The following is a 27,415-nucleotide window of genomic DNA, read 5'->3' on the forward strand; positions in this document are numbered from 1 at the left end:
AAGATTCTAGAGACATTCACTGCTGGAGCAAGTCTACACTCTGTCCACTGTTTTCCCAGAGCCTGACAGGTCAGGACTCTGCATTCTCCTTGGTCCCTGACAGGCAGTGACTTAACTAATGTTGAGCCAACACTGAAGTCATGTAACATTCCTCCCAATTCCTGTGAAATCAGCTTTTATCCATCCATATTGAGTCTTACATAGAATGTATGTATGTATGCATATATGCACGTATGCACATATGTATGTATGTATGTATGTATGTATTATGTATGGTTTTTTGAGACAGAGTTTCTCTGTGTAGCCTTCACTGTTCTGGAACTCATGCTGTAGACCAGTCTGGCTTCAAACTCATAGAGATCCACCTGCCTCTGCCTCCCAGGTACTAGGATTAAAGGCTTGTGCCACTACCATCTGCCCAGCAACAATATATACATTTTCATTAGTGTTCTTCAAGATATCCTCTCTGTTTGGGGCAATGACAATTCGTTTGCAGGTCAGTTCCACGTACCCGTCACCCACCAGGCTAACCCAGCATCACGAAGCCACGAGGACCCTGATAGCATCAGTCCACTTGCGAAGCCCAGCAGAACCGCAGCTCTGTAAATAAATGAAAATAAAAATCAAAACGAACACTCAAGCAAGCGTAGATCAGAAATCTATCTACTGACTCTAGCTACATCCATTCATATCACACCGTGGATATGAAACTGTAGAGGTAATGAGAGCCAGTCAGAACCAGTCCACAGAGCACACAGGAGAGCTGATGACGTCACTCAGCAGAAGGGCACTTGCCTAGCATGCAGGAGATTCTGGAGTCAATATCCAGAACCAGAAGTGAAATAAAGCGGAATAGAATGTTGAAGTAGCCAAACATCTAACGCATGGCTCTTACAGTCTTTCTCGGTCAATGTAGACACAGCAACTGAATTCACAACGCTTAAGTTACGGCTCATCGCAGCTCCCTGACATTTCAAATGGCTCTGCCAAACACCAAAGGGAAAGCAGAGTTTGTTGTGGCATTTTCCTCCTTCTCTGTCTCCATTCTAACCCGGTACTGCTTTGTCTAGTGTCTGCATTGCTAAAATAAGTGACAGTTTGATGTATTTTTAACTACCACAAGCCCACAAGCTAGTCCAGTGTTTTGCAATTTTTATTAAAAAAAAAAAAAACTCAACAGGAGGAGAATTTAAAATGGGCTGGAGAGATGGCTCAGCAGTTAGCAACAGTTGTTGCTTTTGCAGGGAACCTGGGTTTGGTTCCCAGCACCTACATGGTGGCTCACAAACATCTGGAACAGCAGCTCCGGGGGATTGGACACCCTCTTCTGGCCTACACCAGCATCAGACATATACATACACATTGCACGGATAGGCACGTAGGCAAAACACACACACACATTGTATGTGTATATGCATGTGCATATGCACATGTATGTGTATATGTATGTAAATTGAAGTAAGCCTCAGTGGAAATCCAGTACCAATGGGAGCTACAACAAAGCATTACTTAAGTAGCTGAAATCTAATCGCAAACTCAGCTCTTATGCCACACCAGGCACTGTTTTAGGATTGTCACCTGGTTGTTATCCACTTAATCCTCTTAAGTCTATGAGGAAAACAAGACCTTTCTGCCATCTGCAGAGGAGAGCACAGGGAAGAGTCTTGGCTTCCAGTAACACTGTCATCTGTCTAACAGTAACCCAGTGCTAGCCCCAGGGGGGCTGAAAAGAATGACCAGCTGACATCATGCCTTCCCCCCCACAGGTTAGGAATTCCTCAGTCTCCCAGGAGAGCTTGTGGGGACCTATTCGGCTCTCAATTCCCTTCAGCTTTCCCACAATCCTCCAGTACCCAGCAGACAAGCTTCTGGCTCCTCCCCTCCTGCCCCGCCCCCGCCCCGCCCCTCCCCATTAGCTAACAGAACTGAACTCACCCAAAAGGATTAGGATCAGGCCCTGGGTGGGGATGCCCACTCACTGCCCATCTGGAAACAATGGAGACCTCTCCAAAGATCCAGTGAGTGAGGAACACGAGGCTCCCAAAGGCGGCACCTGGCAATAACCAACTAGATCGAGATGTCCTGCCCGTGGGGACCTCACTGGGCTTCTTTGCCTCAGGGTTTCTGTAGTCACCATCTAGAATTTAAAAAACCAACAAACAAAATAGAAAAGAGAGAAAGAAGAAGGGCTCTCAGTGATCAGGAAATGGCCCACAACCTCAAAAAGTCTATTGCAGAAAGGAGACTGCAAGCAGGGGCGGTGGTGGCACACGCCTGTAATCCCAGCACTCTGGGAGTTAGAGGCAGGTGGATTTCTGAGTTCGAGGCCAGACTGGTCTACCGAGTGAGTTCCAGGACAGCCAGGGCTACATAGAGAAACACTGTCTCGAAAAAAAAAAAAAAAATCAAGAAACAAAACAAAAAAAAAAAAAGAAAAGAAAGGAGATTGCACTCTAAGAAGCTGAATGCACCCGAGCTATCGGATGGAGGGATCATTTCCGGCTAGCTCCAGGATGGTGGTGTAAGGGAAAGCAGGCGAACCTGGCAAATAAAACTGCAGACAGCTACTAACTTCATGTGAAGCTAAGAGAGTGAAAGACGTATGGGCAGGAAGAAGGGGGTGTCATCCTGAGAGAGCAAGCGGCATCCAACTTGAGTGCAACATCCTCGCACAAAACCCCACTTTCTCATGAAAGAGCAGGATCTGGAACACTCTGGGTACCCAGGATCCTAACTGTGCGTCGGCTGTGTGAGCCCCTGGTCCCTGCTAGATTCGATTCGCTTTTACTGATTTCTGAGGTCTGCTCTGTTTCTAATCCCAGTTTACAGGTTCGAATCCACGCCCATAGAAATTAACTATCTGGTCCAAGATTATACAGGTAATGAAAAGAAACTGACATTGAGGCTAAGGCCCTGTGCCTCCTTAACTGAGTGTCCTGCTGACCTGATCCCGAACACTCATCGAAGCCACAGCTTCACACGCTAAATTAAGGCCACGCGAGGCAATGTTGGCCTGAGAATTTCTTTGTACCCACATAAGAACCTACAGAAGAGATGCTTCGCAATTCCACGAAGGCTTCTATGGACAGAAGGCAGCCCAGGGACCTGCCTGTGGGACTGGCGGCCCGAGGAAAGAAGAACGTTATTATGACAAGAACAGGCTCAGCGGAAGGAGCCGGCTAAAAGCTATGGGCATGGGGAGGCGCAGGAGTGGGTAGTGAGGACAGAGAGGGCTCAAGGATCCGACGATCAAGCTGAAAGAGTATAGAGAGAAGGGGCCATCTGTGCTGTATTCATTGAAGAAAATTCAGTCAGCTGTGGCAAGGGTCTCCAGGCCCTAGAACCCAACACATCTTCAAACAGAAAGGCGAAGAACCCCGCTGTGCTCACACCCCCAAAGGGTGTGAGGTTTTCAAATAAGGGCACAGGGCAGATGGATGCGAGGATGGAGACTCACATCCTGTGCTGAGAAGTGGAAGGAGGACAGAAGTAGGAGGGAGCAGACCTGAAGTAGGCAGGATCTGCTCAAGTCCGCCTGGACACAGGGGCACGCCCAACCACGGTCTCCCTGCCACTTTCTTCCAGCCGCATATGCACTGGAAAGGAGCCAGGCCCTTCTGCCGCACAACAGTCCATTGTCTGTTACTACTTAATAGGAGGGAAAGTTCAAATGGAGCTGTATTGCAGGAAAGCTATTTTTACAACTTATCTTGAGGCTAGGAGCTCAAGTTAGTCGGTAGGGTGCTCTAATAGCATGCTTGAGGTCCTGGTTGGATTCCCAGCACCAGCACAGAGGAAAATTCTTTTTCAAATGTGCTATTGCACAGGAAAAGAGACAGAAGATCCCCAAACAAACTGAGTACATCCTTACCTGTGCCGATTTGGCTGAACACAGCTATGGCACTCAATGTCAGAATCACTCTATTGGACATCTGATAGCTCCAAATTGGATTTAATGATGTGTACCATATTCGGAGGACAAGAAGAAGAACGTGTCCCAGGATGAATCCCCAGATTTTGAGGTACCTGGAAGGGAAAGACATTTAAGAAAGACTAAGTGTGCTCCATCCACAGAGTATGGATCTATAATCCCTTTGCCAGCGATCTTCAGGGATATCCCCAACTTAACCTTTCTAGAGTCTAGTACAAGCCTATGTATAAGTCTAGGCTACTTTTAAAAATCCCACCAAGGACAAATTGTGTTGCCACGAGACCAGCAAGATGCTTTAGCTAGTTAAGGCACTTTTGATACCAAACCTGAGTTTGATTCCCTGGGACCCACAAGGTAAAAGAAGAGAATCCACGGAGCTGGAGAGATGGCTCAGGGGCTAACAGCACTGACTGCTCACGAGTTCAATTCCCAGCACCCACAACCACCTATAATGGAATCTAATGCTCTCTTCTGGTGTGTCTGAAGAGAGTAACAGTGTATTCACATACATAAAATAAATAAATCTTTTAAAAAATTTTAAAGAAGAGAATTCATTATTGAATATTGTCCTTGAGCTCCACACAGTGTGTACACTGTATACACACACACACACACACACATACACACACACTAAATAATTTTTTTTAAATAAGTAAATCTAATTTTTAAAATATTTATACTATATTGGGGCCAGAAGTACAGCAGAACAGCAGGGAGAAACTGAAAACACGCAACGCCTAAGTTTGGTCCCTAGTACCAAAGCAAACTGAGATTGGTGGTGAGTATTTGAACCCACCTTTGCTTTTTGAAAGGGAAGAGAGACTTTTACAAAGCCCAGTGACTGAGAAACTGCCCTGAAACCCATGGTCAGAACTTCCCCAGGGGAACTGGTCACACCTGTCTGTCTGTAGGTACAGGAGACCTGAGTCATACCTTTGCAATCCACTTCCTGACCACCAGGTCACAGTTTGCACTATCAGGGAAGAAGACACACCGAGGGCGAGGACTATCAGTCGAAGCATGGCATTTGGAGCCTCAAAGGAAGCGATGCTGCCTACAGACAGGGAAGGGGGGTGAGCTGGCGAGTGTGCCCTGGCACCCGACAGTCTGCATTTGCTAAGAACTGTGTCTAGGGCAGGGGTGGTGCACGCCTTTCATCCCAGCACTTGGGAGGCAGAGGCAGGCAGATTTCTGAGTTCGAGGCCAGCCTGGTCTATAAAATGAGTTCCAGACAGTCAGGGCTATACAGAGAAACCCTGTCTGGAAAAACCAAACCAAACCAAACCAAAACAAAACAAAACAAAACAAAACAAAACAAAACAAAACAAAACAACAGTAAAATATAACAAAAGAATCTTAGGGGCTGGAGAGATGGCTCAGTGGGTAAGAGCACTGACTGTTCTTCCAAAGGTCCCGAGTTAAAATCCCAATAACCACATGGTGGCTCACAACCATCTGTGATGAGACCTGATCCCCTCTTCTGGTATGTCTGGAGACAGCTACAGTGTACCTACATATAAAAATAAATAAATCTTAAAAAAAAAAAAGAACTGTGTCTAGTACAGTCTTAACTCTGATGAAGATAGAATGAAGATAGAAGATAAAGATATCTTTATGTATCTTTAATCTTTATTCATTTAGGTAGGATTCTCACATAAGGTATGCAACATTAAAGTATACAACTTAAGAGGTTTTGGGCGCATTCAAAATTGTCAACTATCACCACTAATTTTAGAACATTCTCTCCACCCCCTCCCCAAATGCCTCTTCTCATTTCTCTCCACTCTCACATCCTAGCAACACTCACCTTTCTGTCTCCGTAGATCTTTCCGTAAGCAGATGCTTACATATGGGGCCCTTTGTGGTGGCTTCTTACCCTCAGCATAATGCTTTCAAGGAATATCCATACTGCAGTCTAGATTAGTCCTTCTACACAATTAGTCCATTGTGTAGATAAATTGTATTTTGTTCACCCACTTGTCAGTTGATAGGCACTACTCACTTGTTTCTGTGTCTAGACTTTGATGAATAACTCTGCTATGAACACGTGTACACAGTTTCTGTACACACATATGCTTGCATTCTTTTCTAGACTATATGACAAGGTTTAGAGCTCTGCTTAACATCCATACTTCCACCAAACAGCTTCCCAGAGAGGCTACGCCACTTGACACTTCTTGCATTTTCATTAACAATACATGAAAATTGAGTCATTCCACATTTTGCCAGCACTTGGTATTCTCTGTCCTTTTTATTATATCCATCCAAATGAGTCAAAATATTTATGGGTCAAAAATAATCTAGGTCAATGAGTGTAAATTAGCTTCATAGTTAGTCACATGGTGATTGATGTAAATATCTGAGATGTCAGAGGTGAGAGTGCATATAACAGTCAGGGGGTGAATACGAGGGTGCTTCAAAGAAATTGTGGCCCAATGCAGCCTCTGTAGAGAGTCAACTGTGCCCAGTGGTCACCAGGGTCAGCATTTGGCAGAGATGGCCTCTTCATCTTCCATCCTCAACTCTAAGTGACTTCCCTACCTACCCATTTAATTTCATTTCTTTCTCTTTTTTTAAGATTTAATTATTTATTATATGTAAGTACACTGTAGCAGTCTTCAGACACACCAGAAGAGGGCATCAGAACTCATCACAGATGGTTGTGGGCCACCATGTGATTGCTGGGATTTGAACTCAGGACCTTTAGAAGAGCAGTCAATGCTCTTAATCGCTGAGCCATCTTTCCAGCCTTTCTTTCTTTCTTTCTTTCTTTCTTTCTTTCTTTCTTTCTTTCTTTCTTTCTTTCTTTCTTTCTTTTTCTTTCTTTCTTTCTCTTTCTTTCTTTCTTTCTTCCTTTCTTCCTTTTTTAAAGATTTACTTATGTGCATTGGTGTTCTGCCCACATGTCTGTGCAACGGTGCCAGATCCTGTGGAATTGGTGTTACCAACAGTTGTGGGCTACTATGTGGGTCCTGGGACTTGAACTTGGGTCCTCTGGAAGAGCAGCTCTTCAGTGCTGAGCCATGTCTCCAGCCCCCTGCCTACCTATTTCTATAGTCCTTCCACTCAGCGAGTTGGGTTTTCATGAAGCAACACAAGGAGTGTCATTACTAGCTGTCGCAATGGGCAGCGCTGGTTGTCAACATCAGGATATACCATTACCTAAGAGACAAACTCCAGAGGTGGCTTCAAGGGAATTTCTAGGGTAGATTGATTGTGTTGGAAAAAGTCATGTGATTCCTATTGTGATGGGCTGTATCCCCACACCATGAGCCAAAATAAACCTTCCATCCCTTAAGCTGTTTTTGCTAGGTGCTATGACATCTAAATAAGAAAGGCCATAGGAAGAAAGGAAAAAACTATACCCAGTGTTGCCACACCATGCATAGTGTCATAGAGAAAATCCTGCCGTAGAAGCCAGCTTGGACTATGATAAGGAAGCAAGCCTTGCAAAGCCAAGGCCACCTGACTCAGATGCAGATACTGTAAGCCTGCTGCTGTCCCAACCAAGCAGTTACTGCAGTCAGAGCCAAGCAAGCAGCTTCACTGCTGCCACCTGCAGCTGACCACTTCTGATGGACACTATCTTTGCAAAGGGAAGTTTCCAGGCAGCGCTTCTGAACCCTGGTTCTAAAAACAGGAAGCTCGACACTGTCATGGAGAATCTCCGAACTCGCTGCACCGCGCTCTGCCTCCTTGGAGGACAGGGAGAGCAGAGGGCTCCTCTGCTTTCCTCGGGACTCCAAACACTGCTCCTGGAACCGTGATAGGTCAGATTCCAGAGGGATCCGCCCTGTGCCGCTCACCAACAGACCCCTAAGAAAGGCTCAGAGAAGCCCACTGGGGGATGGGCAGGAGGGTGAGAACCCCAACTTTCAGCTACAGCAGTTTGTTTACAGAAGTGTTTACTACCCTTCTCATCCAGAGTTACATATTTTTTTTCCCTTTGCCAATCCATTTTTGAGGCTATAAATATGCGTGCGTCATTATTGCTGAGTTTTCTTTGAGTTTTCTTAACTGTTTATTGTGCGTGTGCACCTGTGAGTGTGTGAACGCGTGTCTGCTCCCACAAGTGAATGCCTCGTGTGGAGGTGAAAGAACTGACTTGTGGCTGTCTGTTCCCTTCTGATTGGAATCAGGGATAGAATTCTGATCGCTGGGCTGGAGGCAGATGGCCTTACCTACTGAATCATTTTGATGGTCCAGTTTTATTGTATTTTTAAGAACTAACTGCATTTCCTTTCCAGGGACTGTATACATCTTCTGCTGGTTTTCTGGGGCATTTATTTTTTTTTTTTGGTCTTTTAATATTGGTTTATTGGTATTGTATGGGAAACAGCATTTCAAATAACATTTCACCTGCTGTTTGTCCACTTGCCAAGATGTTTCTGATACAGAACTCTCATTTCTTATGTAGTAATATTGGGCTATCTTTCTCATCACTTCTGAGTCTTCTCATAATTGGCGTGTTCTCCAAGGCACCTTTCCCTCCTTATTCCAGTGCATTTCAGATGATTCCCCCTCAGGCATAGATGTTCAAAAAAAAATGCATTGACTCAGGATGATTTCCCAATTTCACTAAAATGTTTCTGAGGCAATAGTAAGGAAAAGAAACTGGTGACTTTTGAAAGTTAACAGTTCCTCAGCAGCCTACACCATTTTGGTTTTGACTAACAATAGAATCTCAGACACTGAGACCTTACCTACAGTGGCGATCCTCAGGAGAGAGAGTGTCCACTTCTTATTGACGAGTTTCCAGACTCGGGGAATTGTTAAGAGGATCGGAGAGAGAAAGGCTAGGGCAAACAATTCCAGCCCCGTGAGCGCCAGCGTTTGTAGGGGAAAGTAATAGAGCATGGGACCCAGTCCGTGGTAAAGAGACCAGGAGACGTAGCCTGGGAAGAACATTTAAGGAGACTGTGAGTCAGGCATAGTTCCTGATACAGCCTAACACTCGGCTATGCTCTGAATTTCCTGCCTCTGGCATCAGCCAGGTGGTGGTAAGAAATTCAGTTCCCTCCCTGGCAGGCAGGGTGGAGGACATACAGGCTGTTCTGCGTCTGTCACCACCTCCTTGTTCCCACATAGTCATAAAACCACGTTTAGGCCGGTAGATGATTCCTTTAGTAAGATGGCACAGGCTGGACCATCAGAGACTAAACCCACTTCCTGTCAGGAAATACTCTCACCTAATGTGTCCCATACAAAATTAATGAGAAAAAGCATAAAACTAAAGAAGTAGGGTTTGTTCCCTCCACCCTACCCTAACTTACAGTCTCAAGCCCTTTAGTTTAAGCAACAGACTTTTACTTGTGAGTAGAACATCATAAACCTGCCTTTACTGGCCAGGGCTGGGAGTGAACCAGATCTGAAGTCAGAGGCACCTCTGTGGGCACAGGCTGTGGTGATCTTAGACAATAATGGTAATTAAGGCAGTGCCGTTCGCCCTGTGCCAGGCTGAGCTGGGTTTTAACCAGATAGCTTATTCCTCGTGGAATCCACATCCTGGGAGGTAACTGTATACACCTTAGACTCCCTCTTACCAAAGCTGAAACAGTTGGGACAAACCAACAACGCAAATCTCCCCAGTACTAAATGTCACAGAGCATACACCTCAGCAGGGGACATAACTTTCTCCCAAGTCCCTTGTCACACCTCAGGCGTTCTCAGAATGAGGTCAAGCCTCCTGGAGGAACTCAGTGTGACTCACGTCACACCTCTCAATTTACTAGGCACCGAGCGGGGCAGAAGAAAGAGAGAGAGAGAGAGAGAGAGAGAGAGAGAGAGAGAGAGAGAGAGAGAGAGAGAGAGAGAGAGAGAGAGAGAGAGAGAGAGAGAGAGAGACTCAATCCCTCCTGAGACAAGGCTGCCCGCAGAAACTCTCGTTCTCAGGAGAGCGCCCTCCACAGCCCAAAAGGATGCTTCCTTCCAAATGAACCGCGCGCGACTTAGCCATTTCCCAAGTTTACCTTGTTTTTTGGCAAAAAACACTAGTCTGCTCGCAGTTATCAAGATCCTTCAAACAGGGAGCCAAAGACTGTTATCCTAGGTGCTCACCTACAGCCCCTGGGAAACACAGGTGCCCTTTCCTTTGGGAAGGTAAGTTCAGAATTAAACTGTACTGAGGTAGACTTGAAGGTCACGGTCCGAGGCTGCACGAGATCAACGCAGACGCAGGGAGAACTCTCCATGCAACCCCAGGGCGGCATGGGAGCTGCGGAACCCGGGCCAGGGAACCTCTGTCCGGTCTCCTTTGCTTCCACCCAAGGTGCGATAAACATCTCTATTCCCGGCGCCGGGCCTCTTCTCCCGGCTCTGTCTCCCCCACCCCCACCCCCACCCCCCTTCTCTAACCCTCCGGGGAACAAGCCCAGCCAGTGTGCGCCTGGACAGCCTCGATTTACCCAGCAAGGTCTCCAGGGCGATTGCTCTCCACAGGCCTGGCATGACTGCGAAAACCGTTGAGGACCGTCTCCCCGCCCCGAGTGCGCCCCGCGCTCTCTGCGGGGTCCGTCCGGTCTGCCCGCTCCGTGTCCCCCGAGTGGCTTACGGGTTTGAGGCGGCCGCCGGAGTCCTGACACCTCCTCCCTGGCACACCTGCGCGCCACCCCTCCCGACGCCACCGCCCGACGCCACCCATGCCTTCAGCGCTCCTGGGGACGTTTCACCATAGTGCAGCCTGCGCTCTCCAGACCTGTCACTCAGCCCGAACGAAGTCTGCTGGTCCCCATCCCACCCTCTACCCACTAAGAGAGAACGCATGGAAGATGGAGCCCACCCCACTCCCCGCCCCCGGAGGAAGGGAACAACCCAAATAGGTAATGTCATCGTCGGTTTGTAGAGTGCTTGCCTCAAATGCACCCAACTTTGGGCTCATCTTCTATACTGCATAGACAGGCTGTGTTGGTGAATACCTAAAACCCCAGAATTTAGCATTTAAAAACCGTGTGAATCAGGGGGAGCAGGTTGGATTTCCAGATGCTGTGGCTTGAGTTGGAGAAGAGCTGGAGACTCGCTCCTAAGCAGGGAATAGTGCAAGACTCCATCTTCTTCTTCAGTCTAAGGTGACTCCATGCCTGACACTTATTCTTTTTTATTCTTTTTTTTCTTTTTTTTTTTTCTTTTTGGTAGTTAACACAACTCAGGAACTGTCAACATCGTCCTGGAAACAAACTCAAGTGGGAGCACTTGCAAATAACAGAGTGAACGATGGGGGGTGCCTAAATTTTAAGAAATAGCTCAAAATGCTCATTGTTAGAACTCTACAGCAGCCTTGAACTGCAAGTGCCTCGCCACTTTTGAACACAGAGATAGGGGGATAAATTTACGGAATAAAACAGATTTATAAACGGGTGTCCTTTAAGATTAAAAGCTTTCAGCCAGGGGCAGCAGTGTGCCCCTGTGGTGGGGGAGGAGGTAGCGAGGGAGGCTGAAGGGAAGATTTATTGGGCCAGGAGGTTTGAGCTGCCTTTGCAACAAAGCAAACCTTCATCTCAAAAGTAAATAAAAATAAACCAACAACAACAAAAAAATGGAAATATTTTTGCTTCAAAAGACTGAAAAAGAGGGCTGGTGAGAGGGCTCAGTAGATAAAGGTTCTTACCACTAGGTTTGACCACCCAAGGCCATCTTTGAGATCCACATCATTGAAAAACTAAACCAAGGATTTCACAACTGAGGAATCTCCAGTGGTTGAGAAGCACCTAAAAAAATGTTCAAGTCCTTAGTGATCAGAGAAATGCAAATCAAAATGATCCTGAGATTCCACCTTACACCTATCAGAAAGGCTAAGATCAAAACCTCAGGTGACAACACATAAAGAGGATGTGGAGAAAGAGGAACACTCCTCCATTGCTGGTGGGATTGCAAACTGGTACAACCACTCTGGAAACCAATCTGGAGGTTCCTCAGAAAATTAGAAATAGATCTACCTGAAGACCCAGTTATACCACTCTTGGGAATATACCCAAAAGATGCCCCACCATATCACAAGGGCACGTGTTCCACTATGTTCATAGTGGCCTTATTTGTGATAGCCAGAAGCTGAAAACAACCCAGATGTCCCACAACAGAAGAATGGATACAGAAAATGTGGTTCATTTACACAATGGAATACTAATTGGCTATTAAGAATGAGGACATCGACAGGCAATGGTGGAACACACCTTTAATCCCAGCACTCAAGAGGCAGAGGCAGATGGATTTCTAAGTTCGAGGCCAGCCTGGTCTACAGAGTCAGTTCCAGGACAGCCAGGGCTATACAGAGAAACCCTGCCTTGAAAAAAACAGGGAGAAAATAAAAAGAATAAGGACATCCTGAGTTTTGCAGGCAAATGGATAGAACTAGAAAATATCATCCTGAGTGAGGTAACTCAGACCCAAAAGGACATGCATGGTAGATACTCACTAATAAGTGGATATTAGGTTTAAAAAAAAAAGTACTGAATACCCAAGATACAGGACTCAAAAAAGGTCAACAAGCTGAAGGGCCCACGTGAGGACACCTCAATCCCACTTGGGAGGTAGAAGAAAAAAGCAATCACAAGGGGGAAGGGGGGGAAGGACGAAGGGAGGAAGGGAGGGAGGGAGGGACCTGGGAGGAAAAGTGGACGAGGGGCCTGGGGAGTGGGGGGAAGAGGGGAACCTGATCTGGTATTGAGTGAGGGAAAAGGACTGACGCCTTGAGGGCCAGCAGAAAGAATGGAAACAGGCAACCTCAGGAGATAGGAGGTTGAGGGGGATCCCTCCAGAATGCACCAGAGACCTGGGAGGTGAGAGACTCTCAGGACTCAAAGGGAGGGGCCTCAAATGAAATGCTCAACAGTAGGGAGAGAGAACTATAGAGAAACTGATTCTTAACAAGTCACTTTCCAACCTCCACACTGATGATGAGACATTGGTGCTTTCTCAATCAATCAATCTCTCTGTCTCTCTGTTTCTCTCTATGTCTCTGTCTGTCTCTCTGTCTGTCTATCTCTTTCTCTCTCTCTCTCTCTCTCTCTCTCTCACACACACACACACACACACCACATAAAAAACAAAGATAATAAAATATCTTTGAAGAGAGTGAAAAGAGAATTGAGTGTAGTTTAATAATAAAACATGTCCGGGGCACATCCCAGGTCCCGAGTTCAAACCCTAGTGTGTATTTACAGACACACCTGGGCAAGGGAGGGATAACCACGAAGGGAGACAATGTTTCTAAGGTATACTTGTTTCAGTTGTCTGGCTCCATCTCCACTAGCTGAGCTGTTTGCCCCCCCTACTCCTTCTGACTTACAGAAAGCTGTTTGTGATTTTTCCTATTCTGGATATTTTACATAGGTAGACAATGAGCATGTGACCTTCCACCTCTGGCCAGAAGTCCTTGGGCAGTGTAGTGAAAATATGATGCAGCTTTAGAAAAGGTGTTGGTGGTATTGGTTGCCTTTTTTGACTAGAAATCAAACAGGGAGGATTGAATGATCTCTTTTTGCCCTTCCATTGATTCCTCATGATCCAACTCCGAGATAGCATCTCGTAGAAAACTGGCTGTCAACTCAATGCAAGTTCTCCCCAGGTGTGTAATCTTGTCGGTCTGTAAATGTATTGAATCCCAGGGCAGTGATTCTGAATGCACCGACTCTCTGTTACAGGATGGGGAATTTCCATCACAAGGCAAGCAAAGGCTGAACTCTCTTCCCTGCCGCTCTGCAGACATTCACTGCCAGAGTGCTCTCAGCGTTAGCCTCAAGGTCCTCTTCAGTACTGGCTGGGTTCACAGCTGCGTGGTGGAGTGTTATTCAGTCATAAGAAGGAAGCAGTGAATGATGCATGCTCTAACAAGGAATCTGCAAAGTATCCCACCACAGGCCACATGTGATTGCCTGGATTCATTTATATGAACTATCTAGAGTAGGGAAGCCCTTGAAGGCAAGAATCACTGTGGTGGTAACTGGGAAAGGGGGGAGACTAGGAAGGAACTGCTCAATAGGCCAGGCTTTTCTTTTAGGGGGTGTGGTAGTTTGAATACACTTGACCCATAGGGAGTGGTACTGTTAGTGGGCGTGTCTTTGTTGGGGGATGTGTGACACTGTGGGGGTGGGCTTTGCAGGTCTCCTACTATATTCAAGCTGTGCCCATTTCAGAAGAGATCTTCCTCCTAGCTGCCGAGGATGCCAGTCTTCTGGTTATCTTTGGAGCAAAATGTAGAACTCTCACCTTCCCCAGCGCCATGTCTGCCTGGACACTGCCGTGCTTCCTGCCATGATGATAATGGACTGAACCTCTGAACCTGTAAGCCGCCATTTAAATGTTGTCCTTTATGAGAGTTGCCTTGGTTATGGTGTCTCTTCACAGCAATGAAACCCTAACTAAGACAGGAGTGATGAAAATATTTTGGAGTTTGGCTGTGTATAACAATACACAAAGCCATTTACCTTCACCTTTTGAGAAGATAAACTTAATGGCAAATTTTACCTCAGTTGACGATGATGAGACTCCTGGTGTACTGCCTGTATTTTAAAAGTATTAAGAGGCTGTGGCAACACACATTTGTAATCCCGGCACTTGGGAGGTAGAGGCAGAAGGACAAGGAATTCAAGGTCATTCTCAGCTATGTAGTGAGTTCAAAGCCAAACTGAGAAACATGAGCCTTTAGAAAGCAAAAGTTAAATCAACAACTATTGTTTAAGATGACCAAAAGAAATGAAAGAAATTTCTCCAAATAATAATAATAATCATCATCATCCACAGGCACTCAATGAGCATCAGTGTTAAAGATAATTACATAGGAGAAATCCACTTCGCACTCACTATGGAATTCTGATTTAAAAAAAAAATCAGATGCTAACATTTTGACAAGGGTGTGGAGACTATGCTTGAGGGTCAGGAAATGGTGCAGCCTGGTTGGAAAACATCCTATCGGTTCCTCAAAGAGTTACATACAGAGGTGCTACAAGAGCCAGCCGCTGCACTCCAAGGTATAGGTATGGGAGGAAAGGGGCAGTGAACGAAGCCCCTGCACAGATGTTTTCAGCAGCAATGCTTCTAATAGCTCCAAAGGGAAGCAGTCCAAATACACACGTTCTGATTATAGTGTCATATACATACAGCAGAACAGCATTCAGCAATGAGAAACTGTTGCTATATACGATGGCATGCTTGAATCTGGACACTGTGTTAAGAGAAAGAAGCCAGTCATTTAAAACAAAAAAAAGTGTGCAATCCTGTTTATGAGAAATATTCCGAATAGGCAAATTGAGAGTGGCCAAGAGTAGCTTCCGGGTTCCTCGAGGATTTTCACATAGATGGAGAAGGAAATGGGTTGGTGAATCTAGTTTCTCGTATAGTAGATGACACTTCTAAAATTAGCTTGTGACTGGTAACTTCACAACTGTCAGTATGCTGACAGCACTTCTCTGCCCATGTGAAGCTAAGTTCATGAATCACTCCTGGTGAGAGTTACATCTCCAAAACACTTCCAAGTCGTTTGGGTGGGGCTGCAGTCTGAAGGCCAGGCGTTCTCAGCAAATGAAGAAAAGACATCAGACACTGCACTATCCTGCCTGGGTGGCCTCCCTGTCTTTCCCTGTATTGATTACATCTTGCATTGTATCTGGCAAAAGCAACTGAAGAAAGAAAGGAAAGGTTTACTAGGGCTTGTGATCTGTAGTTAAGGGTACAGCCCTAGGCTGCTGGGAAGGCCTGGCTACTACAATGCCTTGCTGCTACACTGCTTGCACAGACAGGAAGCAGAAAGAAACTAAAGCTGGCCCCTGGCTCCCTTTCTCCTTTTTATTCAGTTCAAGAGTGGAGCCCAAGAGACAGTGCCGCCCACATTTAGGGCGGGTCTTCTCTCCCCATTTAAACTTTGGAAGCTCCCTTGTGGACACGCCTTAAGGTAAACTTGAGGTTGACAATGAAGAACAGTTTTCAAACACTTAAACCAAACAAAACCCACACACGTCTAATTAAGCGCTGTGGGTCGGTGCATGGCTTTGTTCTTTTCTTAGCATCTAACTTGCTACTGTTGCTATTGGCCTTCTGTTGTACTTCATTCTCTTTAGCATTCCCATTGCAGCTCACCACAGGTGTGTCTGGAAAATGCAGTCTGTCCGTGAGCCCAGAAACGAGAACATAAAATCTTGGTGAGCAGCTGTCCATCTCTGCTACAAAGGCGACTTTATAGAGACTTATTGTGAGGTTTAAATAGATTTAAAAAAAAAAAAAGGCTAAGGCCTTTAGTGTAGCACCTGTGGTGTTCACAGAACTCAGGATACTGGGTGGGGGTGGTGGGTGTCATTTGTTAAGTCGCCATGATGTTTGGCCTAGTGCAGGGGAGGTCTTCGGGACAAGTCTGGCAAGCTTAACAGTGACATCTCTGTCCTGAGAGTATTTTAATTGCCTTCTTGAGGCTTTCTGTAATCTCCTTGGCATTCTCCCAACTGTAGATTCTACACCAGCACTCAGGGAACAGGGAACAGTTTCATCATCAGCCCCTATCAGTCTCCAGAGAGAGAACAGTACCCCACTCTAGACAGTTCTCTTTCTGATTTTCCAGTCCGGTCCGTCATGGCACACATGGGAAAGTTCCGCGTGGCTCCTGAGGCCCTCCTATGCCCCTTTACGGTGTAGTTGAGTTAATGTATCCACAGTGGGTTAATTATGAAACTGCTTCTAATTTCCTTGCTAGGAAATCATATGATCAATAGAGGGCTTGTATGAAGTTTTAATGACCTGACTCTCCACCAATCTTACTGCTTTTTAACTATAGAGATTATAAAATGTTTACATGAATCACACGGGATAAGAGTGATTTGGATACTGATCACAGCCGAGTCCGGCCGGACCTGCACAGTGTGTGTGCAGTGGTGTCAGCTTACCCTTGCCGCTACTTCCGCCATTTTCATATGTATAATAGGTTTGTTTACATTTAAATTTCAAAGGCCTTAGCACCTCACTTATCAATGGGATTTACCTGGAAATGAATAAAGTCCCTGAGAGTCAAGCCAGCTGCTTCCTCCGCCCCTCGTTTGTAGAGCATGACCGCATGGAGTTTAGTCAGAACACACTGAGACTGTATTTTGTTTTATCAGAAAACAAGGATCTCTGGCATGACCTAACACTGTTAGTGTTGCGATAAAGATCTGATCTCCTGGTGAGAATTAGAAACACTCTTCTTTAAGGAAGTGTGGTTAGAAGAATCATCTCCTCCTCCTCCACCACCACCACCACCTCCACCATGGCACCCCAGGCTCATTTCGTTTATGAAAATGTCCACACTGCCATAGAAAGGGATCAGCTCCTGGTTTGCAGTGACTTACATCTGTATCATCCTGCTATCCCACAACCATCCCAAGTCAGGTGCAGCCATAGTCAGCACCGTGAGTCTGGGACCTGGGTGAGAAATCAGCCTCCTACTGTGTGTCTCATGGAGGTACCACATGGTTTTCCTTCCTAGTCAGCAAACCAAGGGGCTTGGGGTGTTACCGGTACACAGCACTCACTGATCCAGCACACATTAAGACTTGGGTTTTATCTTCATCCCTGCTGAGGACAGATTTGGGAGAGGCAGAAGATGAAAGAAAGGAAAAAGAAAAAAAGAAAAGAGGAGAAGAGAAAAAAAGAAGAGAAAAGACTAGAAAAGAAAGCAGGCAAACCCACACTCTAGTCTTCCCAAGCCAGGCAGCCTTGTGGTTCTAGTGTGTCCTCTTTTTTTTTTTTTAAGATTTATTTACTTATTATATGTAAGTACACTGTAGCTGTCTTCAGACACTCCAGAAAAGGGCATCAGATCTCGTTACAGATGGTTGTGAGCCACCATGTGGTTGCTGGGATTTGAACTCAGGACCTTCCGAAGAACAGTCAGTGCTCTTAACCGCTGAGCCCTCTCTCCAGCCCTCCATATGATCTTTAATGGTGTAATGATGCCATGGCATAGTAATTTATAATTTACTCAGTTACCCATCCACTTTGAAATCTGTTTACATGGTTTTATTCATGGTGACTCTCAAATAAACGGGCCTCCTAACTTCTTGTCAGTGTGCAGATTGCTCAAATTAAAATTCACATCTCCCACCTCCACCACCAAATGAAAGCAGTCTTCCTCCTCATGCTATGGAAGAGGAGGAGGACTGAGAGTGGGGGGAGGACACAAGTGACCCAGCTCAGAGGCACTGAATAGATGAAATCAGTGTTCATGCAGATGCTCTGACACTCAGCCAGGATTTGGAAAGGACTGTAGAAGAGCATTTCAATATCCTGTTTGATTTTGTTAACAAAGAGAAGAAAAGAGAAAAAAAGAGAAAGGAAGGAAGGAAGGAAAGAAGGAAGGAAGGAAGGAAGGAAGGAAGGAAGGAAGGAAGGAAGAAAGAAAGAAAGAAAGAAAGAAAGAAAGAAAGAAAGAAAGAAAGAAAGAAAGAAAGAAAGAAAGAAAGAAAGAAAGAAGGAAAGAAGGAAAGAAGAAAGAAAGAGTGAATGAATGAAACCGGGCATCATTGATTCATCTGATAAAGAAGCCATCACTGAGGCAGAAAGACCAGATGTAAAAACTATGGATCCTCTTTTGACTGAAGTTCTCTTTAATGAGAAGATAAGAGAGCAAAGCAGGAAACAAAGGTACCATTTCCTAAGACGTTGTCATAACAACAGGAAGGTCAGCGGTGCCGCTTTGTAGTCTGGAATGTGTGGCAGTGTTGCGTCAAGCTCAGCCCATGGCCAAGATTCCGTGTGTCTTAAAGGAGATGTGAGAGGCACACCTTTTAGGAGTGGTCATCATCAGCCCATCAGGAAAGACCTTAAAGAGATATGTCTCAAAGGAAGTTCCCACAGAGATTCCTGTCAACACAGAGCCACTTATTCAATGGTCGGAGGAAGCAGAGGAAGAATCTTCGGGTGGTGAGGAAGAAGGTGAAGATGAAAATACTGCGGTGGTATATTTGAAGACTGCCAGTGTGCCAACAGTGGAAACTGAGAAGTCTGCCAGCACAGACGATGGCATTGCTGTTGATGCCGTTTAAAAGGATGGATGCAAGGTAGCTTTAACAGCGTAATGTTACAAAGTTACATTCTCGGCCAGAAATACAACGTGTATGCACAAGGGTGAAAATGACTGACCATGATGCCACCCTTGCTACTAAAAAGCCATTACTGTGAGTGACCTATAATTAAGCCCAATGAGACATCTAGAGAGTCCATACATATCAGTGAACAGCTGTAGTTTGGTGGACACATTTGGATCACATTTATACAGTTATTAAAAAAAATAAGGATTTGATTTTGGTCAAAATGTTTTTCCATGTATCTCAGACAAGAATGTGGAACTTCTCAAAGAAGATGGATGGTTCCTGACTCGGTTTTCAGCTAAAGTCACCATGGTGTCATTAGTTCTGCTTAAAGGATTCCCTTCCGTTCGTGGCTCCAGAGAGTGGGATGTGCTTTTTGCAGACCCTTCAGTGTTGTTAGGTCAGTTTCGGTCCTGCCATGGGAAGACAGGAGAAACTTGCCATGGAAGACAAGGTTACTGTCTTAGTTAGAGTTTTACTGCTGGGAACAGACACCATGACCAAGGCAACTCTTATATGGACAAGATTTCATTTGGGGCTGACTTACAGGTTCAGAGGTTCAGTCCATTATCATAAAGGGGGAAACATGGCAGCCTCCAGGCAGGCATGGTGCAGGCAGAGCTGAGAATTCTACATCTTCATCTGAAGGCTGCTAGTGGAAGACTGACTTCCAGGCAGGTAGGGTGAGGGTCTTCAACAAAGCCACACCCCCTAATAATGCCACTTCATGTGCCAAGCATATACAAACCATCACAATTACCTAGTTACCAAACATCCAGATTGTCCTCCTCTGTCCATCGAATAGAGTTGCTGCTAGAAAGAAGCTTCAGACTGGGGACTACCCTTGTTAGATGACCAGGTTAATGCTGACAGTCAACTTGACCAGATCTAAAATCACCACAGAGACAAACTTTGAGGCATATCTATGAGGAAGTTTTAATTTTTTAAATTTTTTATTGTTTATTTCATTTATTTACATTTCAAATGTTATCCCCCTTCCCAGTTTCCCCTCCACGGACCCCCTACCCCATGCCCTATCCCCCCAGCTTCTATGAAGGAGCTCCCCCACCCACCCACCTACCCCTGCCTCATCACCCTAGCATTCCCCTACGTTGGGGCATTCAGTCTCCACAGGACCAAGGACCTCACCTCCCATTGATGCCAGATAAGGCCATCCTCTGCTACATATGCAGCTGGAGTACTCTTTGGTTGGTGGTTTAGTCCCTGGGAGCTCTGGTTGGTTGATACTATTGCTCTTCCTATGGAGTTGCAAACCCCTTCAGCTCCTTCAGTCCTTCCCCTAACTCCTCCATTGGGGTCCCTGTGCTCAGTCTGAGGTGTAGCTGAGAGCAGCAGCATCTGTATTGGCCAGGCTCTGGCAGAGTCTCTCAGGAGACAGCTGTGGGACCTTGAAAGGCAGTCTTTGGCCTGGTTGAGCCAGTAGAACATTCTACAAGGGATGGAACGAGTGAGCCATGCTCCCAGACTGCTGACTCCTCAACTCCATAATCCTGTGGCCATCAGTCACGTATGGCCACGCCCCAGGCCCCTAGCCTGGGTGGACTCCACCCATACAGTCACCTGGCTACAGCCAGGCTTTCCTTGCTGTTTCCAGGTAACCCAGCCCACTATTAAAGGAGGCTTCTTGCCCCCCCCCCCCCCCCCGCTCTCTCTTGACCCTCTCTTGACTCTCTCCATTCTTTCCCCTTTTCACGTGGTCACAGCCACCCCTCTCTCTTCTCTTTCTCTCTTCTCTAGCTCTTTCTCTCTTCCTACTTTTCTATAATAAAGCATTGAAACTATGAGCTGTCTCTTCTTATCAAAACACGCCGTGTAAGAACATGGAGCAGGCCTCAGCATTTCCAGTCACCAAGAAAGGACCCAACCTCTTCTCAGTCAAGCTTCCTCAACAGGACCCAGGGAGGCCCATGCCAGAACAGCACCGCCTTCTGAGCTAGGACCCGCCTCCCCGCTAGCCAGGCAGCCTGTCTTGCTGCACAGGTCGCCTGCTGACCCCATCCACGTGTGGTGTGTGGGCCTAGCCAGTGTTCCCCTACGCGGGCCTTGCCCGCCAGTTTTCTCCCCCCCACCCCCGCGCCACCTTTTTTCCTCCACAGACAGCCATACCAGGCTCCTGTCAGCAAGTGTGTCTTGGCATCAGCAGTAGTGTCTGGGCTTGGTGTCTGTAGATGGGATGGATCCCTAGGTGGGGCAGTCTCTAGATGGCCTTTCCTTCAGACTCTGCTCCACTCTTTGTCCCTGCATTTCCTGTGAGCTTGAATGAGTAAGTTTTGAATGGGTTCACTAGGGTGGGGTGACTTGGGGGCTGTGACAGCCTATGGGTGGGGATGCTAGACCGAATAAAATGGAGAAACTTAATAGCTTTCATCTTTCCCTCTTCTGTGACTGCAGATGCAATGGTACCTAAGGCTCCTGTGGCCGTGCCTTTCCTGCCATGATGAACTACACCCTTAAGCTGTGAGCCAAAACAAGCTACTCATCCTTCTGTCCTTTCTTCCTTCTCTTCTCTTCTCTTCTCTTCTCTTCTCTTCTCTTCTCTTCTCTTCTCTTCTCTTCTCCCTTCCTTCTTTCCTTCCTTCCTTCTCTTCTCTTCTCTTCTTCCTTCCTTCCTTCCTTCCTTCCTTCCTTCCTTCCTTCCTTCCTTCCTTCCTTCCTTCCTCAGGTTGCTTCTGTTAGATCTTGGCCCCTAATCACTGGGAAGTAATTACCACACCCAGTGTCTCCCTGGGATCTTCTCCCAGCGGGAGGGACCAGAGTGGACCTGTTACTGCTTCAGAAGCTCAGCTTTTCTCCTCCTGCTCCTCTTCCGGATAAGAGATGGTGCCAGGGAGCGGCTGAGGCCCAAGGGGAAGGATGCGCACATCCTTGAGCCAGCACAGGAAGGAAGTGAGCCTACTTCAGGGCTCTGGTCCAGGACTGGATGGACAGCAGTGAAGCCACTGAGAAAATCGGGTTCATTCATTCCACGCCAGCAAGGCCCTTCCTGATACAACCATAGCTGGTTCTCTTCTGAGGTGGAAGGCATAAAAGTTCAAAGACAGTGCTGAGGATAGGACACAGTCAGTAAGGGGCTTGCGGCAAAAGCACGAGGACTGGAGTTTGAATCCCTGGTATCCATTTAAAAGCTGGGAGCAGTAGCATGTGTCTGTAATCCCGGTACTGAATAGAAGAAGGTACAGAGACAGGAGCCCAGGGTCCAGTGGCCACCCATGGTCTTGCGCATGAACTCAATGATCTAGTGAAAGGCTGTAGGAAAAACTAACATGGGGTAGCCAGGTGGTGGTAGTGCACACCTTTAATCCCAGCACTTGGGAGGTAATGGCAGGCAGATATGTGTGAGTTCGAGGCCAGCCTGATCTACAGATGGAATTACAGGATAGCCAGGACTACACAGAGAAAGCCTGTCTTGAAAATCAAATCAACGGCCGGGCAGTGGTGATGCACGCCTTTAATCCCAGCACTCGGGAGGCAGAGGCAGGTGGATTTCTGAGTTCGAGGCTAGCCTGGTCTACAGAGTGAGTTCCAGGACAGCCAGGGCTACACAGAGAAACCCTATCTCGAAAAAACAAAAAACAAACAAACAAAAAACAAACAAAAAATCAAAACAAAGCAAAAGAACAGTTAATGTGGGGAACTGAGGATTATATCCAACAGCCACCTCTGGCTCTACCATGTGTGAGTGTGTGCAAGTGTGCACACACATGCACTCACACGCACTCACACATTCACTCACTCATACACAGTGCCAATGAGCCTTTCTCTTGCGTTCCTTTAGGCAGAAGAAAGAAGCTGCCCTCTGACCTTATCACATAAATAAACAAATGTAAGTATAAGAGTGTTTTTAAAGAAAGGGCATCAGGCCCCAGCATGTGTCAGAGCTACTCCCTTCCCTGGAAGTTGGGAGGGTCCCAGTGTTGGCTCCGCAAGAGCTGACCAGGGAGATTCATCCAGGCAGGATCCAGTCTCCCCTCTCAGAGTCTGCTGCCAGATTTCCACCTGAGATTGCTTGTGACATCACTGCATTCTGGAAACACTGGGAACGTGATGTGCTATTAAGGTTGGAGCCTTAGAGCAAACCGTGTTTGGAACCTGGCTTGACCAGCGATTGGCTTAGGGCCACATTTCCGAAAGCCGTAGCTGTGTGTAACCAACCAGAGCAGAAATGTTCTCTGCATGGGGCGCCAGAGGCCGTGTTCACACTGTTGCCATGCCTCCGCTGGGGACATACTTCTGTGCCAGCACCAAAGCCATTGTCCCTGCACTCTGCCCCTTACCGGCACCTTGCAGTCTCCCTTCCTCCTTCCCCCCTTCCTCTCCTCCCCCTCCCCTCTCCCTGTGTTGTGAGACAGGGTCTCAGTACATACTGTCTGGCCTAGAACTCCTCATGTAACCCTGGCTAGCCTTAAACTTGCAATCCACCTGCCTCAGCGCCCCACCAAACACTGGATTATGGGCATATGTCACCACACCATACATCTGACTTCAGCAACTATTTCTACCATCTCCTCCAGAGAGGGTCGGTCAAATGCAGGCCCCTGGGAAAAAGAACCCAAGACAAAATAAGAAGTGGTCCAGATTTTTAAGGCAAATATCCAGGAGAGATGTGTGGCAAAGGTGAGGGCAGGAGGGGGCTGGGCGCTTCAGCCAGAACACTGAACACCTGAACAGACTGAAGGAAGGAAGAGCCTCTGACCGTCAGGACCTCTGACCGTTCTCTGCAAGGCAGAGCAAGAGAGGAGTGACTTCGCTCTAGGAAGAACTCCTTCCGCCCTTTCAGAGTGACACTTTCCAAGCAGAAGGGAGACCCTATTGTGAGCCTCAAGTGGGAGCCAGAGGCTGGGGTGAATCTGAGTCCTGTGCATGGCTTGAAGGCACATCAGGGTACACTGTGATGCTGGCCTCGCTGGATGCGGGATGTCCAATGCTGAGTGATGGATGATGGATACCCAGAGACCTCCCTAGTGCACGGCTGCATGGCACAGCACAGTGTATGTGTACTAAATGAAGATTCAGGACATGGGGCATTGCAAAACGCCTTTCTCTCGAATCCATATCAAAAGTGTCTTTAGTTTCTGTGTTTTTCCGTCTTCAATATAAATTATTTCTGATACAAATCGCAGGCCCAGCCGAAACCTTTAAAAATGCAGCCAAGCAACTCTCAAATATTCTTTGGCACTAAGTTGGAGGAGATCCAACTAAAAGAACATTACAGTGAATGCCACATTTATCGTCAAGTCAGTATCAGGAAATACCTGATATCTCACACAATGGAGATCCTGCGACTTAGAACCATGAGAACATTACTGGAGCAGTTAAGATGGAAGTAAAGATTTTGTATAGCCAGCCACAGTTTAGAGGCAGTAGTAGACTCTTGGCTCCATTTAATGTCAAATGCAGTACCTTCTGAGTTCATCTTCAGACCGGGGGTGATGCAGTTCAAAAGCAGGGGTCCTGAAATGAACAGCTCTCTTCATCCCCAGCACCAAGGCACAGGGGCTAAAGGACTGCTATTGGGATATAGATGTCTGATTCAGGAACTCCTAAAGAAACCTCTCAGAACTGTTTCTCTGTGAGCATTGTTCAGGTTGTACAGTCATTCTACAGTGACTGCACAAACATGGCCAGAGCGCAGACAATATCTACTCTCTGAACTCACCGTAGCAGCTCAGTGAAACTCTGAGTCAAGTTTTCCATCAGCATTCACTTCCTCTTCTAGTTTTAATCACAGATCTACGTAAAAACAAAAGCAAGCAAAAGAACAAACAAGACATTTCAAATGCCGGCCTGTAATCTTTCTAGTGCTGAGTTATGTGCTTTATTTGATCATCAAGATTTAACAGACAACAGCACTGTATATGCAGCCTATACTCGTCGTGAAACTCATTACGAGTGCCTCCTGAAAATCAGCTGAAAGAGGTGAAACTTTATAATGCACATCTTCAGTCATAGTATTCAAGATGCTGAGGCAGGAGGATGATGAGCTCAAAGTCAGCCTGGCGTGCATAGTGAGTTCCAGGCTTCCCTGGGTTACATAGTAAGAACTTTTCTCCAAAATAAATGTGTGTGTGTGTGTGTGTGTGTACTTTTTTTTAGTTTTTGAGACAGGGTTTCTCTGTGTAGCCCTGACTGTTCTGGAACTCACTCTGTAGACCAGGCTGGCCTTGAACTCAGAAATCCACCTGCCTCTGCCTCCCAAGTACTGGGATTAAAGACATGTGCCTCCACTGCCAGGCTATATATATATATATATATATATATGTATGTATGTATATATATATATATATCAGATAAGCATGCAGGCAAACCATCAACACTCATAAAATAAATAAATCATTTAATTTTTTTTTCTTGCAACAGTTGCAGAGAACCCAAGTTCAGTTCCAGCACCCATGTCAAGAGGCTCAGGTGATCTGACGCCCTCTGCTGGATTCTGATGGACCTGCACTCACGCATGCACATACCCATATATAGACACACATATACAAACATAATTTTAAAAATAAATCCTTAAGATATATTTGTAGTTAAACAGATTTCAAACCTTCCTTTGAGGACCTGCCCAGGACTGGTTCCTGCCTGTCGTGTCCAGTTCCGGTGTCACCCAGTGAGGACGAAGCCCCTTTCCCTGGCCAGCCCTTTCTCATCTTTGCCCACACTCTTGAGAAACAGCCAGGCCCCGGGTTGTTTCTGCAATGTTTAATTCCATACTAACCTTTTATTTATTTTTAAATTTTTATAGATTATTAATTTTTTATGATATGAGATTTAAAATCCCCACTCTCATCCTAGGTGCCCTCATATCCACATGCATACACAGTAGCTGCTTATATACACATGCATATACAATATCTACTTAGATACATGTGCATATACAGTATCTACTTATATACACATGTATATACAGTATCTACTTAGATACACTGGCATACACAGAATCTACTTATACACACACACACACACACTCACACACACACACACACACACACACGTGCATACACAGTATCTTCTTAGATACATGTGCATATACAGTATCTATTTAGATGCACACACATACATATTATCTACTTATATACATGTACATACACAGTATCTTCTTAGATAATATGCATACACAGTATCTAGATGCACATGCATACAGTTTCTACTTACATACATGTGCATACATAGTATCTACTTTTTACATTTAGTATAGGTTGCTCAGTTACCGCACAAAAATGTCTTATGACATCTTGAAATTAAAATCAGTGGTATGTCATTGCATTAAACACACCTCCCTGTGATGCCGAGATGAATTATAGTTCTTGACATTTTGGGTCTTGACTCTCTTATCTCAATATTCTGAAAAAGAAGGTGCATGTGGTCAAGTGTGCTTGCTGGCTTGTTTTAACTTTATGAGTCTGCAAATGTCGCATCTTGCCATATGGCTTTAAGTACAGTCCATTCCGATTGATAAATTAGTGGACTAGGAAAGCCCTTATCAGAATTATTCATTGCCAGGTTTGGCTAAGTGTAATTCCAGCTCGCAGGGATCTGACACCGTCTTCTGGACTCTGAGTGCCTGCACTCTCATATGCAAATAACTACACACAGATATACACACTCACATGTAAAACAGAATCTAAAAAAAGATATCGTGAGCCTACTATGGGCTGAGCACAAAGTGCTTGTGAAATTTTAGGGTAAGATGTCTGAACTCAGCTCTTCTCTGACACCGGTCTCTCAGATGTTGGAAAAACCTAGTTCATTCTTTTCTACAACAATTGACGCTCCAGGGTTCAGTGAGCATTTTTAAGAGATACAGAACACGCAGCCCTTTGAGCACGAGCAGATAATGTGAGGAAAAGCTATGCTTAAGTGAGTCTTTTGAGAGGGTGAGGTTACAATGTGACCCTGTGAGGTTTGGATGAGGTGCCTGCCGTGACAGAGTCGTGGAAAGACCATGCAGAGGGCATCTGGGAAAGAAAATGAAATCTCCTTGATCGGCCAGGAAACAAAATCTAAAACAGTGGAGGAATCAAAGGTAGGATCCTTCTTAAGCTCAGAGAGTTCGTAATGGAGGCGGAGGATGTGGAGGGTTAGAGAGGGGCTGACAGAAGGCTCTTCCAGGTGGCTGGTGACATCATGAAGAGGAAGGTCACCAGGGACAGGTGAGTGAGTTTGGATCTCTGTATGAGTTACGTTTCTATTGCTGTGAAGAGACACCATGACCTAGGCAAATTATAAAAATGAATGAATGAATGAATGAATGAATATTTCAATTGGGAGCTGGCTTACGGTTTCAAAGGGCGAGTCCATGTCATTATGTCAGGAAGGCAGCAGCAGACAGGCAGGCCTGGCACTGGAGGGGCAGCTGAGGGCTTCTGATCCTTTGTTCCTCAAGCCCTAGGCAGAGAGTGAGAGACATGGCCGGACTGGGCCC

General features: G+C 46.0%; 1 protein-coding gene and 1 pseudogene across 1 annotated transcript in view; one reads left to right on the top strand and one right to left on the bottom strand.

The window, feature by feature from the left end:
- The window catches only part of Cwh43 (cell wall biogenesis 43 C-terminal homolog), a 51,051-nt gene extending 40,673 nt beyond the window's left edge, over positions 1-10,378 (bottom strand). Inside the window, exons 1-6 of the mRNA XM_052199003.1 lie at positions 10,336-10,378; positions 8,635-8,826; positions 4,865-4,985; positions 3,872-4,026; positions 1,936-2,137; positions 512-600 (exon numbers count right to left, since the gene is read on the bottom strand). Coding sequence (XP_052054963.1) covers positions 512-600; positions 1,936-2,137; positions 3,872-4,026; positions 4,865-4,985; positions 8,635-8,826; positions 10,336-10,378 — 802 coding nt within the window. The remainder of the gene's footprint in view (positions 1-511; positions 601-1,935; positions 2,138-3,871; positions 4,027-4,864; positions 4,986-8,634; positions 8,827-10,335) is intronic.
- A 4,408-nt stretch (positions 10,379-14,786) lies between these two features.
- LOC127696743 (eukaryotic translation initiation factor 5-like) lies at positions 14,787-18,930 on the top strand (annotated as a pseudogene).
- The last annotated feature ends 8,485 nt before the right edge of the window (positions 18,931-27,415 follow it).

The sequence above is a fragment of the Apodemus sylvaticus genome, chromosome 11 (assembly GCF_947179515.1).
Source record: "Apodemus sylvaticus chromosome 11, mApoSyl1.1, whole genome shotgun sequence".
Classification (NCBI taxonomy): Eukaryota; Metazoa; Chordata; class Mammalia; order Rodentia; family Muridae; genus Apodemus; species Apodemus sylvaticus.